Source organism: Phaenicophaeus curvirostris, chromosome 2 (assembly GCF_032191515.1).
Source record: "Phaenicophaeus curvirostris isolate KB17595 chromosome 2, BPBGC_Pcur_1.0, whole genome shotgun sequence".
In the NCBI taxonomy this organism is placed as follows: domain Eukaryota; kingdom Metazoa; phylum Chordata; class Aves; order Cuculiformes; family Cuculidae; genus Phaenicophaeus; species Phaenicophaeus curvirostris.
Genome location: NC_091393.1, coordinates 8,532,919 through 8,548,325, shown reverse-complemented (window position 1 = coordinate 8,548,325; position 15,407 = coordinate 8,532,919). Strand labels below are relative to the sequence as shown.

The window sequence follows — 15,407 nt, the reverse complement described above, 5'->3', positions numbered from 1 at the left end:
ACAGATGATAAAGGATCCATGCTCTCCTGCAGAGATGCAGGGAAACTGTCTCCAGTCCCATTATTTTTCCTCCCTCATCAAGCTCACAGTTCTTTACATCATATATTTTGTTCCATACTTGTTTTTTTTTTTTTTTAAATGAACAAATAACTAAGCATTCAGGTATTACACCCATGGTGGAATTAGCCTTGCACAGGCAAAGCGTTACATACCAGGTTTCTGGTGGGTTTGTGTGCTGTCTGGGCTTGGGGTTTTGGTTTGATTTTTGGTTTTGTTGTTGTTGGGAGGTTGGTTAAATAGTATTTCACTTACTGAATCTGCTCTAACAAATCAACAGAAACTATAATACGCTGTTATACAAACTGTTGACCAAGTAAACAGAAAAAGATGATTTTTAGATGAGGCAATCAAAAGCAAGTTGAATCCAAAAAAAATCAACTCCAGAAAAAACAGACCAGATAAAGAAAATAAAAAATTTATGGAAAGAAGACAAAAGCAGGAAAAATTATTAGGCTTTGAGGAAATTACAAAACATTTGAAAACCATCTAACCATTGCCCTTCCAGAGATCCTAATCTTTAATCTTGACACAATTTTGTGTCCTAATATACAAGACATTTTGACATCTGATGCATGAACCATTACCACAGTGAAACTGTCAGGGAGAATACCTAAAATCTTATTTTCTGCTTAGAAAACATCACAAACTTTTATACCGACACAAGATTTTCACAAACTGGATTTTCTAAAAAAAAAATTTTCTTCTATTTATCTTCCAAGATTCCCAAATAAAATAACTTTATCCTGTTATAGACACAGGGTTCAGTTAAAAGTTATTTATGAAGTTCTTAAAAAAAAAATTCTTCCAAGTAACATGTATACAACTGCTCAAGGAGGTGGAATGAAAAACAAAGCCAAGGAAACCAATCACATTCAATAGTCAAGATTACCAACCACCCCAATATCAGCAAAACTTAGAATATTTTACACAAGTGCTGTTAAAACTAACAAGTTGAGACACCTTGTGAAAATAAATCATAAGCCTTTTTCACACTTTAATTGCTGAGAGTGGTATTTTGTTTTGGTGAAGGGCTGGTTTTGTAGGGTTCACCCAGTAGTAACAGAAGATTGCCCTAAAATGAAAAAAAAATCCTTTCACAACTTCTATTGCTCATTAATTGGGAATTGCTAAAATACTCCTGCCCCAGTATCTTGCACTTGCTGTCTTTGACTTAAAAATAGGATATCCACGCTTTTACCCACATTTAACTTTACATGCCTACCTCCTGGTTGCAAAAAACTGGAATCCTGATGCTACTTTTAAACAGTCACCACGACCAGGAATTACCAACTCTCGTTTTTCCAAAAGAGGAATCAGCACAGAGATCTGGAGAAGAGAAGAAAATTTATACAAGCTTTTTTTTTTGTGAAACGTTAACACACAGCACACCCACCCACACTCATTTCACGCTTGAGATGCTAGCATACTCCCCCAAAGCACCACTACATTATCAGCAACTCCCATTCCTGCAGACGGCACTTCCAAGTGCTGGAATTGTGGAGTCTCCTGTAATTTTAACCAACACCAGAAGTCACAGGTGTAATGTTTCCCTATCATCTTTCTCCTGTATCCAGATTTAATAGAAGAGAATAGAAATAACATTATTTGAAATGCAAGCCCAAATCAAAACTATTTATCTTGAACTGTCAAGTCAATTACTAGATACTTTCTCCTTAGAAGCATCAGAAGCCTTATTTTATTTATCTTCCTAAAGAAATATGACCTATATCTCAGTTTTCATTCTTAAACATAACGATTTTTCAGTGTATACCCTGTTACCCCAGGAGAATTCAGTACCTATTTGAAGAATCTATCCTTCCATGCAGGAGGACAGTAATAATGGTAGAAGGAAAAAAAGGAGCTAAGACCAAAGGGAGGCAAGCACAATGACTTTGATACAGAGAAAGGAGACAGGATGTCCACAGGGAGGACCTGAAGAAAGGGATCGCTGAGTGCAGGTTACTACTCAGGACATGCTTATGGTAAGTGCAATGAGCTGAGTCCACAGAAGCAAGTAAGCACATGACCCTCTCAAAATGAAAAAATCTAGTATACGTAATCAGTATTTCTCGGCTTTCTCATAAATGTCCTATTCAGAAGGCTAGAACCCAATAAACAAGCTGTCAGGTTATTTAGTCACACGAAGGAAATGCTTTATAGAACAGATATGAAAGAAAACATTTGCAGAACATCCAGCAGATCTATATAGAAAAATATCTCTATGACATCGTCCTTGCAGAAGACATGCTTTCAACAGTCATTACTTCAAAAGGGAAGGATGACAGTTTAACAAGTAGTAGTTCTGGAGCTAAAAACAGGAAATCTGTTAAAAAAACCAGAGCATACTGGCTTGGATTTAAAAAATGCTCTGAGGTAAGAAATATGTAAGGAAGAAAAAAAAAACCAACCCAAAACTGTATGACAAAACACTATAAAAAAATCTTATTATCAGCACCACTCTAATACAGTGATTATGTTCACTGGTGCTCAGAGCCACATCTATTTTCAAATACTAAAACATGACTTAAAAGATAAATGAGTGTCAAGTCAAATCTTCAAAATGAAACGTGGCATCAATGATAGTGTCATGACTACTCTAAAACAATGACAAAAACTACTGCAGCGTGCATGAAGACAGCGTGCCAATACGTGAAAGAAGACAGCACACGTAATTCTTTTTCACCCTTTTCAGAGGGGTAGTATTTCCAGCATGCTGCAGCAGAACTCACAACACTTAGACTCCAAAAACTGCTCACATGGGCCTTAACTCCATTACTTTACAGCAAACTTGAACCTACGTACCACATCCAGAGGGGCATAATCAATGTCCTCCAGAAGTATCCAGTGACCTTTGGTAACAGCTTGCGTCAAGGTTCCAGGTTGCCATACAAACTCCCCTGGAACATCTGTACAACGGTACATTCCAAGTAGCGTCTATGCCAGAAACAATCAGTAAATTAGAGGCCTGTTCATTACATCCCTTAAAAACTCAGAGTGAAAACATTTATTTCTTGCCAGCAATAATTAAGAGCAACACTATAGATTTGGGGGTTGTGAAGTCTTTGATGAAAACTTAAACAGTACCTCATTAGGAACTTAAGTTCATGCTTTAAGTTAAAATTATGTTTGATCATCCTACCATAAAACAACTTTATCAGTTACCTTACTATCAGTTTGATCCCCAAGTTGGACTTTCAAAATATGAGGTGGCTTCGTTCTTCCTGTAACAGCTGCTAAATGTTCAACTAAAAACGTTTTGCCACATCCTATTGGTCCTTCTAATAAAACAGGACTCTGATATGCTACAGCAATAGCAAGGTTTTGAAGACTTGTGAAGGCAGATTCAACCAAAACGAAATGGCTAGTGTTACCTTCCTGTTAAAAACATAAAATCTGAGTTACTACACTGTACCAGTTGTACAATACAGAACAGTCAGGAAAGCAAGTCTGACAACTAGAAAATTCTAGTCTACAGATCTGTCAACACATATCACATAAAATAAAGGATTGTAAAGCTGTATATAATGACAGATATTAAAATAGATTTAATCAAAAACCTACTATAGGCAAAACATTTAATAAATTATATGTACCATTTGTTCCCAAAGGGAGTTCACGCTAAGTTATTAGTACAGGTATGGTAACTATTCAATCACAACACACATCAATCAAATACAATTTGCAATAATAAGTCAAATTAAATCATGACAATGGATCCAAATCACAACACAAATGAAACAGCAATTAGACTCAGATGATGCACATATGAATATTTAAGCAGAAGTGTTGTATTTATTTCTTTCTACACAGGCAGAAAGAAAATTTAAAAAATTCAAAAAATTCATATTTATAAAATCATTAAATTCAATGCATATGGAAGGAGGATAAAAAGGTAAATTCGGTAACATTTTTATTTTATTCAAATGCCAACAGATACAGTATATTCGATGGTAGTTAATCAACACTACAGATACTTTCCAAATATTTTTTACTCTCCTACAGTCACTTACATATCAGTATATGGTAAAGATTAGCACTTTCCTGTCAAAAGTCACAGAGAAAAACTGGAGTACATACCACAACAAAATGAGCATCCTGTATTTCACGTTTGACCTTCTTTTCAGATATACTTTCATTTCCTTCTCTAGTAACAATACTAGTTTTCAAGAGTATCTGCCTTTCCTCAGTTTGCCTCTGCAGTTTCATCAGACCTCCTCAGCTGTCACCGTAACCCCAGTGCAACTGGAACTACACTGTATTCCAGATCAATGAAATACCCATGGCTATTAAAAAACAAAAGGATGCCTTTTGGGGAAGTTCTCTCCTCTGCCACTGACAAAAGTTTATAGCATGGCCTAGCTTCAGCACAATTGCAGTGGCAATGGCGCTGGCACAGGAATAACAACCTCCTCAAACAGTTCAGTTCCCTCTGCTGCAATGAATTACAAACCACACCCTCAATCCTATAAAACAAGCTAGAAGACAGCAAATTCAGCTACAGGAGATGGGGTGGGGAGAGGGAAGAATTTAGGAGAAAATTCCTCTTTCCTTGCTTCTGCTACTCAAGATATTATGAACATTGGCAATCTTCATTCATTTCTTTGTCCTTCATTTGTAGATGAGCACTGCAAATTCAAATAGAAATGCTCATCTAAGCTCAAATTGTAGCCAAATGCAGAAGAACAGTCAAAAATACTGGCTGCAGCTACAATGAACTACCTGAACAATTCAAGATGAACTAGGTCTCAAGAGAAGAAAAATAAAAAGGTTAAATACTTCTTGTTCAAAAACGTTTAATGCCCTTGGTGGATTTTATAAAACTGTAATGCACTAGTTAAGTCAAACAAAATGGAGAAAGTCAGTTCTTGCTCCCTTCCTCTGCCTTCTAAACTCGTAAGCAGCAGTCTCTTTTTCTTTCTTTTTCACGAGGAAAACTAAAAATGTTTGGAGAAAGGCTGTTTATAAGATGCCTGTATAGTACAAAGAACTACTTCAATGTAGGTAGACTTTACTCAGCTATGGAAGGTCACTCTATCTTGGGCTGAAGATACTATGTAAGGCTGAATTTTCTTTTGTAGAAAGAAAAGTTTGTACATGCCACGTGAAGATAAAACTAACAGCACTACGATGCCTTCTTTGCTTCATTCCACTGCAGAGCTTCTTTGCAGTGTCACATTATGCAACACTAGCTTATGGCACCCATCAAGAAAGCTAAAGACACACAATATTACCAACACCATTTAAGCAGGAAAATAAAGTCAGTTCACTGCCTTTGAGTTTCTTAAGGAAAACAGTCTGGATTTAACCCTGGGTTACATACCTGCTCTTTAGAAACAAGCTGTAGTCTAGGCAGCACAACACCACATACAGCTACTACATTTGCAGAGAGGTCGCTCGACACAATATGTCCTTGTGTATACTGCAGTTCTTTCTCCTTTTGCCAAAATGAGGAGTCTGGATTAGCCAAAACAAGGGCTCGTTCCACATTCTGCAGCTGAGATTCTTCTAGAAGCCTGTGAAACCCATAATATTAGCTCAACTGAAAGCCATCAACAATAATAAATAGTGCTCAAAACTTTATAAGTTCCTACTTCAGTCTGAAATGTATCAGCTCCTCAGGGTTGAATATCTTCTTCAGGAAGGACAATTTATGCTCATCATTCATGCATGTGACCAGAGCAAGACAGTTTGAAGTATACCTAAAAATCATATTTAGAACAAAACATGTCAAAACATAGAAATTTAGTTTGACAAAATTATAAATCAAAATATCACATTTGGAAAAATATGCAGAAAGCTTTCTTCATAGATATTATTTTGGTGCTATGCTTAACATTCTTAAAAATAAGGAGAAAAATCTCAATTCTATCATGGCATACTCTATCATTTATACATCAAATAGCTAACCTTTCTCCAAAGGACTGAATGATCAACAGAAATATAGCAGAAGGACAGCACTTATTCAAAGAAAATGAAAGTCAACAGGAGACAACAAAAATCAAGTATTCTTTGCATGATTATTTTTTCCTTCTCCTACCACTTCCCTTTCAGATTGGTTTTCCATCTTATGCTATTTCTAAAACAGCCCAAACAGTGAACTCGAGCCTCAGTGCAAGCGTTGACTTCACTACTACATAAAGCTGTCTTGCAACAAAAGAACACTTAACACAATTTATGCATACACTTTTCATTATTATACCACTGCTTTTAGCTTGTAAGAACAAAGCTTTCAGTGAGTTTGGTGGGAAAGATACTGCCAGAAGACAACTGGTTCAGGACAAAATTTAAGTCAGCTCATTTATTCACTTAACGCTATTAGCTGAACACCACGTAAATCAATTCTAGTCAATGAATTAGAAATCCTGGGTTTTGTTCTAATAATCTATAAGAGCTTCATAAACACCCAACAGATTTGACAATATTCTTATTCCTGTCCTTCTCAAATCACAAACCTTATTTTAAAACTACGTGCTATCAATGTAATTCTGAAATTGTTATTTTTTTTTAAAAAAAAAGAAAAAGACCACTAGAGTAAAGGCCTTTTCTTAAATAAATAAGAGGCCCTATCAACACTACTACTCACAAAGCAGATTATATGACTAGGTTAAAGTCACCTAACATTAAACATCTGACCAAAACCACATGCAAAGTCTCCAAAAAGGCCAGTTAGGAAGCAGTCACCGAGATGTCTATATATAAGTAACAGGGAAAAAAACCAGCTCATTAATAGGATCTCAATGCAGAACAGTATAATACTCCGTTGTAACGCGAGTTGGAGTGAGAGCAGATTCACCTCTACTTTCTTCTAGTATAACATGCTAGAACACACACAATACACTAACAGGTTTGGAGTTGACATGAAGTCATAACGTTTCACTAAATTCACCATTTCCCATGAATCCCACTTGGGCAAACTGAAGTTATTTGAAAAGATTCTTCAGATCATAGTTTTAAGCATGGCTAGGAGCTAGCCTACATTTCACTCTGATGGGTCACTACAGTTTTCAAAAGATCAAGAAGCACAGGTACAGATTTTTTTCAGTATTATTTGAAGATTTTCTTATTGCATCTGAACGTTGTAAAATACAAGTCAAAATACAGATAAGTCTTTTTCAATTGAGAGGATCTGGGTATTTTAACTCACCAACGGACTAAAGTGTCATGACTTCTTAGGAGTGGAATACACACACTCCAATCCCATAATTCCCGGAAAACTGATTGCTCCTTTTGTAAAAATCTATAGGCTGCCTCCATGAGGTCCCGCAACTTCATTCGTCTGCGCCCATATCGGACTGTGCTTGCATCTGAGCTCTCCAAGAAGAGCCTCTGGAAAACTGGTGATGTATTCTTAAAATATCTCAAAGCAAATCTGTGTCAGAAAGAGATGAAACAGATATTTAAGCTCAAAGAAAGGAAAACAGCCACTAATAAAAATGTCAGGACAGAGGTCCTGGAACACTAATTGACTGTATACTGAGAACTAAGGCCCGTATTTAACTTTGTCCACTCTTGGGAAAGACAACCACTTCAGCAATCGGCTGACAACAGATCCTTTATCTTATTAAAAATCGTTACTTAATTATTGAGAGGAAATGGTACTGCCACCTTTGGTGACATCTCTGATTGATTGTTTACTGAAAAAGTAATACCAATTCCTGCTTAGATAACTTTGTACTCACTCTACTGGTCTGCAGGTCCAACATTAAATGCAGAATTTTGTTTGTGAGCAGTTTTCATGCCAGCCGTTTTGCTTTTCTTTTAAACATTAAGATGAAAATCACATGAGATCTTACCACGCAATTTAAATAATGTGGGGTTTAGACTAATTTTTTTCTAAATCGTTCTTTTAATTCGAAACACATTTGTTACTGTGGGAGACAATCCAAATTATAACACCACTTACCACCACCAGCGAAAACTGACAAGAAGGAACTCCCTAAGTTCAAGAACTGCACAAAGAGACATAATATTACTTACGGCAAAACATCAGGGTGGTCAGCAACCAGCTTGCTCATGGCTACACACAGCCTTTCGTGCCGATCATGGTTGATTTGGCCACCAGCTTTAATGGCTTCTGCATTTCTTTCCAACAGATCCAACAAGATGGGCCGAACTTGACGGCCAATCAATAGAGTACATTCTTTATCCAGTAATAACTGTGCTAAAGTATCAAGGATGCATTGTCTATCCTGGTGAGTCCAAATCTAGAGGAATGGAAAGCAAGCACAGATTAAACAGAAAATTACTTGGACTTCTAACTTCAGAACTATTTATGCGGGATTTGCAGTGAATTATACAGGAGTAAATCTTAAAAAAATACCAAAAAAAAAAACCAAAAAAAAACCCCAGAAAAGACACAAAGACAAAAATTCCTGATGGAAGTACTTGCTTGACACACTCTCCATATTCTGAAAAACTGGAAAACAGAATGAGTGACATGCAGAATAATACACTACAAAGGAATCACAAAAAATCCTAAAATTATATTTTAAGCTGAAAGATAGAGTGAATATTTTTAAAATAAAAAAAAGGGAAAATGTTATAACAACTAATACATCTTTGTTGAATAGAATTCTCACTTAACAGCTTGGTCTCAAAAGAGCACAAAACACTTCAGAAGTTAAGTTCTTAAAAAAAAGTTTGAGTTGCATCGTGTTCACTAGCTCTTTTCAAAAAAACAGCAATCAATCCATCATGATTACTGCTGTATTTCCCTGTTTCTGACAGCAATTATAGTGAGCAACACTCTTTATAAGAAGCAGCCTGTATCTGCAGATTTGAAGTTGAGATTTTTTTATTTCTTGCTTTTGTACAAAAACGGTCCTTTAGCACAAAACAAAATCGGGCTGTCAAATAGACAGAAAACATATTCACACCTGCTAGGAAAACAGGGAAAAAAACCCCCAACCCAGCACAAAAAGATACCTCCCTCTTACATTTCCCCCTCCCCCCAACATTTCTAACTTAGTTACTGAAGAACAACAACCCATTTATTCTGTCTTATGCTTCAATTTCTCAGGACCTTAAGCTCATGTTATTATCCAAGCACCTCTCCTCTTCTGTGATGTTTGGCATATAATGCAGCATAAGTAATGCTGGTTTGCAAAAAAACATTATTATGAATTTGCCCTGTAGCAGTTTTGCTCTTTAACTTTGACCACCCTACTCTCCTCTCCCTTGCTGAGTGAACCCTTATCCTATCAAGATGATTTTATCCTTCTGGGCAAATAGTTGTAAATACCACTAGGCAAGTCAGCTTTCAACACAAAACAAGCTACAACTAAACTCCTGCAGAAGTATCTCCTGATTCGGGTGGTCTTTCATTACAGCAACACGTGCAGTCAACTTCTGTCTCTCCTTGACTTTTGTTACTCGGTAAAACCTGCTCCTGGGTCTGTAGATGGGATGCTTTCATTGTTACAAGATAAATAGAATCATAGAATCATAGAATCACCAGGTTGGAAGAGACCCACCGGAGTCCAACCATTCCTATCAAACACTAAACCATTCCCCTTAGCACCTCGTCCACCCTTCCCTTAAACACCTCCAGGGAAGGGGAATCAACCACCTCCCTGGGCAGCCTCTGCCAGTGCCCAATGACCCTTTCTGTGAATAATTTTTTCCTTATGTCCAGCCTAAATCTCCCCTGGCAGAGCTTGAGGCCATTCCCTCTTGTCCTGTCCCCTGTCACTTGGGAGAAGAGGCCGTCACCCTCCTCTCTACAACCTCCTTTCAGGTAGTTGTAGAGAGCAATGAGGTCTCCCCTCAGCCTCCTCTTCTCCAGGCTAAACAACCCCAGCTCTCTCAACCGTTCCTCATAAGACCTGCTCTCCAGCCCCTTCACCAGCTTGGTTGCTCTTCTCTGGACTCGCTCCAGAGCCTCAACATCCTTCTTGTGGTGAGGGGCCCAGAACTGAACACAGGATTCAAGGAGCGGTCTCACCAGTGCCGAGTACAGAGGGAGAATAACCTCCCTGGACCTGCTGGTCACACCATTTCTGATACAAGCCAAGATGCCATTGGCCTTCTTGGCCACCTGGGCACACTGCTGGCTCATGTTCAGTCGCTGTCAACCAACACCCCCAGGTCCCTCTCCTCCAGGCAGCTTTCTAGACAGACTTCTCCTAGTCTGTAGCACTGCACAGGGTTGTTGTGCCCCAAGTGCAGGACCCGGCATTTGGCCTTGTTAAACCTCATGCCATTGGACTCAGCCCAGCGGTCCAGCCTGTTCAGATCCCTTTGCAGAGCCTCCCGACCCTCCAGCAGATCAACACTTCCACCCAGCTTAGTGTCGTCTGCAAACTTGCTAAGGGTGCACTCTACTTGCTAAGGGTGCACTCAAATAGACTGCAGAGGTCCTGCATATCACCTTTGAAAAGGTGACCTCCTAATGATACTCCACTGTCAACATTCTTCTAGAACATATGACGTGCTTGTTCAAGATTCTTGAGTCTCCTGAATTTGAAGAGACATTAATTCCCTAACAGCGCCATAAGAAACTGGGGAAACTGGGGAAGTGTATATACACTACAAACATCAAACCCACCACATTTAATTGCAAGCAGTTTCTTAAATGCTTTGTGTTTATTTTTACAAAACATATTAAGTTTATCTTCCTCTCATCTATCATTGCAGCATCAAAAAAAAAAAGCTTTATAAATAGAGCTGAAGGTCTGCATTCGTCAGAGCAAGCAAGACGGTGTTCACTACCGGGGATCAGATTTTGAGTGGCAAATGATAAGACAAGCAATTCAAAGGCAGCATGGCTTGAAAGAATTAGATACAAACTCCTCTGTAAAAAAAAACAAAGAAAAAAACCCAAACAACTCTTCAGTTTCCAAACCAGTTGTTACATCCTTTGGCTACCCAAACAGGCACAACAAGATGCTTAATTTGTTAACTGTTCCTTTTATTTGATATTGAAAGCTCTGATTAACAATAAAATAGTAAGTAAGTAATGTGACTAACTCAGTAATATTCTGTAGTTACATGACTGCTGCACAACAAATCCATTCCATTAGCAATTTTGTGAGAGTAAGTAGTTTTTTAATCATTGTGTACAGAACCCTTAGGACGCATAGAACAGTTCAAAAAATCACAGTGGCAGCTTTCTCATTCTACAAAGAGACTGCCTGTTTGATTTCAGAGCTCTTCAGAGTCTAAATTAAAAACCTTATAGACAAGAACACTGTCAGAGGGGATTTCTAACTAAAGGCAGCTTTGTGAAGTACCCAACTACCCCCATCAGCACCAAAGGACAGATGATTGGAAAGCATCTCATTCTAGTGTTCAAAACCGGGACAGTAAGTCTGCATCCACACTTCAAAACAGCTGCTTTAAGAAAGCATCACGAAAGACTGTTCCTCCAAATACTGAATATATACACATTGTGTATTATTAATGAAAGTGACATTAAACAGAAACACTCAGCTAGGACTGAGACCTGAAGGCAAACAAGATCCATACTGCTCCTCTAGCAGTATGTTGCACATCTCCTTCCCACACTGTACAGTACATTTACTCACAAGGTACAGAAATACTTATGAAGAACCAGCTCAATAAAAACCCCAAGATTACTAAGAGAAAGGATCATGGCAAGGAACAGTCTGGGCCTCCGTGAAAGCTACATGGCTCACAGGTGCTTCCACAGAACATTACACCATGCACAGATTTAACAACCGGACACTTCTAAAGGGTGGAAGGGCGCAAGAGCCACAAGTGGGAAATCCTTCCCTTCTAACACAGGAACACGTTCTCAGCTCTGTTCCCTCATGCAACAGTTCTGCTGCTCAGCTATACAGCAGTAATCATTTTGGCAAGATGATCCAATATTAATCCTTCTTCTGAAGTCTTCCACTGGGTGGGAAAGTGTTGAGGAGTTTTTAGATCAAAATGGGCACAGATATTTAGACGTGCACAACCCAGCTTTTGCACCTGAATAAAGTTAGCCTTGCAAAAGAATTAGTTACTGTAGAGGACACGTTGCCTTTAAGGTTTCTCTCTGTATTATTAAAAAGTTGCTCTGTCTTGTACTCCTCTCACTTCCCACAGGACGCTTTCCTCAGTAGTCCTTGACTTGTTACTTTGTAGACCAGGGTGCTCACATAGCCATTTCTCATGGGAAAGCATAATAATGTATGTAAACAATGATTGTTTACAGCTAAAGGAGAACTGACGAATCAGTTTCTAACACCATGGCTTGCCTCTGCTAAGAGAGGTATAAATGTGTTGTGAACGCTGAATAAAACGGCTTCACTAGATCATATTGGTCGTGTGATGTCCATATCCTCTGCAGGAAAGCTGAACAGATCTTCCACATCAGCACGCTCCCTAGATTCAGGATAAGAGAAGCAAGAAAGAGCGAGGCGTGGCTTGGCCTTCAGAATCAGCAAAAAGAGAACAGACTAGGACCACTGATTTTGGCAGGTGTCCTGTTCAGTAAGATAAAGCAAAAGACGAACCTGCATTCTTCTTGTAACAATCAATGTATTTATTAACACGCTGTTTCCCAAAAATCACAGCTCTTCAAAAACTAGAAGCAGGGCGAGGTGAGAACACACTCTAGGATAAAAGAAGTGCAACATACCTTCCTTATTCATAATGCTAAATGATGTAAAGCCTAATTAATCTTTCAAACAAAGAGTGGAAGTCTTATTTCACGGAAAAAAAAACCCAGTCTGCTTTAGTTGCCAGGATGTCAGGACATTTTTCGGACAGCTGACGAGTAGTTGGGTAAACCTGGGACAGCTCGGTCATCTCTTTTTCCTGACACATTAAAATAAAGGAATAAAGGAACTTGCCATAAAATGTTGTGGCTGAAGGGCTATAAATAAGAGCTAAGCATTACTACTACAACAACTCTCACTCCGACACAGAAAAAAAGAAAGGCAAAATGAAGGATGGCAAGCTGAAACACCAACAGAATAGAGCAAGAGATTTAGAATGGTGGGCTCAAGATCTCCAGCTCACTTAAAACGGTTCCACAGGCAGAAAATACCCAAACGGGTCAGGATTTTTTTAATTTATATCTTTTAGTACATGTACAGCACTTAAAACTGCAGTGTATGGGAAGGGGCAGCTACCAATAAGGATATTTTTCCAATGAAGTCTCATTCCTAAGACCATTTCAACTATCATAGGGAGCAAAAATATTTCGTTTGCACAAAATCTGAATTTGGCATTCTAGGCAGGAAGATGTTCTTATTTAAACAGACCTTTGGTAACAAAACCAAAAGCACATTCCAGCAGTTTGCAGAGCCCTACTGCTTATACAGTTTGCTTAAATTATCCAAAAATAGAAGGGCAGGAAACAAAGACTGGTTTAGAGAGCTTTTCATCCCATTTTCCTCACTTAAAAGCACAGAAATTTCCTGTACCTCTGCAGAGTTAAATGGTGGACATCTACATAGAAGGCTCTATTTTTATCACATATTGAAGTACAGAGAGCAAGATCACGAAATAAACAGTGCCTTACTATTAATCTCAAAATGCTGTTCCTTACTGAGCTGTGGTGGGTATGTTCCATCAGTAGAAACTTCTGGAATACTAAAGAAATTAGTTGCCAGAAATACAGTGAAGCAGCAGGGCAAACAGAGGTCTGAATTTCCAGAACACGTTTACTAAGTTAGACACGAATCCACTGGTGGGAGACCAGGCACCATGACTGGATCTAGTGGCTGTTCAGTGGCAAGATAACCCTAACGTTCTCCCAGATCTGTAGCCTCAAAGCTTGGAAACAGCAACTCAGTTTTCAAAATGACATGTCATTGCTCATTAATGTGCTGTACTAGACTCTCTCTCTATAATTAGTCTTTAACAATTTCCACCTAGCAAGACTTCTAAACCTGAGGCATATCTCTCAAAACAGTCACCAGAAAGGAAAGGGCTTAGTCTCCTTCCCAGTCTCAGATCTTGGTGACTCACTTCTGGTCCACCATTCTGTCGGCTACATCACATATCTGCATCATCCCTTCTCTATTTCTTAGCTCTTTCTCTTGAACAGCAGTTCTTCATCACTGCTTCCCACCAATTGCCATCAACTCAAACACAGGAATACATATTCACATCAATTTTTCTTTGATCTTATGATTTACAGTGACAGAAGAAAAAGCCATCTGCCTACCAATAGGGAACCTTGACTACTGACTACCAGCATGAAAGCCTGCCCCAACCATAAATAAGATGCAGCAATTCAGACTGAAAGCAAATATTCAGAAAAAAAAAAATAGACTTTTCATCTTTTTTCATCTTCAAACAACTGGGACATTTCCTAGGCACTCAAACAGAAACATGGATTTTGAGTCCCATAACTTGGCAGCTTCAAAAGCTCTATCATGAAAAGTACTAACAATGTGACATCTGATGTGCTGATATCCTATTATTACACTTCTCTAAGTATTACAGATTCAGAAATTACCTAGGGCTTAACTCTTCCAGAAAGCAGACCTGCTTTCCACAGTTAAAGCAGCCAAAGCATAAAACCAAAGTAATAACACATTTTTGCTGCATCACAATGACGAAAAAAAAGGAAACAAACTGTAGAAAATCCAGTCCTTCAGCCTTTTACTCCACGTGCTGGTTTAAAGCAATTAAAGAAGATACCACATACCATCAAGGTAACACGCTGCAGCTAAGGGACTAGAAATCATCTCAGTGCTAGCAAGGACGTGCAATCTCTTGCTGCCGCCCTCGTACAGCCTCGCTCCAGGGCACAGTGAAGGTACCACAGGTTTTTACTGCAGGGCTAAATGCCTCCCGAGGAAATGCAATGGGAGGGGTACAAGAGGACAGGAGAGGACCAGCCTTGCGAGGCTCCTCTCACACTCCCTGAAAGGACATTTCCTAGACACTCCAACAGAAACATGGATTTTGAGTCCCATAACTTGGGGGCTTTAGCAGCTTAATCATAAAAAGTACTGATAAAATGACATCTCATGTGTTGATACCCTGTTATTGCCCCCCAAGTGTTGCAGATGCAGAAACTACCTGGGGCTTAATGCTCCTAGAAAGCAGTCCTGCTTTTCACAGTTAAAGCAGCCAAAGCATAAAACCATTAAAGCAGGAACACGTTTACAAGGCAGTACAGTAACTGAAAAAAAGAAAATAAACTGTAGAATACCCAGTTCTCCATGGTTTTACCTTACACGAAAACAATTAGAGAAGACAGCAAATAACATCAGGGTAACGTGCTGCAGCTAAGGGAGTAGAAACCAACTCAGTGCTTGAAAGGACACGCAATCTCTTGCTGTTGCCCTTGTACAGCCCCACAACAGGGCAGACTGAAGGTACCACGGGTTTTCACTGCAGGACTAAATGCCTCCCGAGGAAATACAGCGGGAGGGGTACAA

General features: G+C 38.9%; 1 protein-coding gene across 1 annotated transcript in view; it reads right to left on the bottom strand.

Moving 5' to 3' along the window:
* MDN1 (midasin AAA ATPase 1) overlaps positions 1 to 15,407 on the bottom strand; it is a 102,174-nt gene that overhangs the window by 86,266 nt on the left and 501 nt on the right. The window contains exons 2-8 of the mRNA XM_069851305.1: positions 8,038 to 8,264; positions 7,205 to 7,429; positions 5,652 to 5,759; positions 5,381 to 5,573; positions 3,223 to 3,435; positions 2,863 to 2,994; positions 1,283 to 1,386 (exon numbers count right to left, since the gene is read on the bottom strand). Of these exons, the coding sequence (XP_069707406.1) occupies positions 1,283 to 1,386; positions 2,863 to 2,994; positions 3,223 to 3,435; positions 5,381 to 5,573; positions 5,652 to 5,759; positions 7,205 to 7,429; positions 8,038 to 8,264 (1,202 nt within the window). The remainder of the gene's footprint in view (positions 1 to 1,282; positions 1,387 to 2,862; positions 2,995 to 3,222; positions 3,436 to 5,380; positions 5,574 to 5,651; positions 5,760 to 7,204; positions 7,430 to 8,037; positions 8,265 to 15,407) is intronic.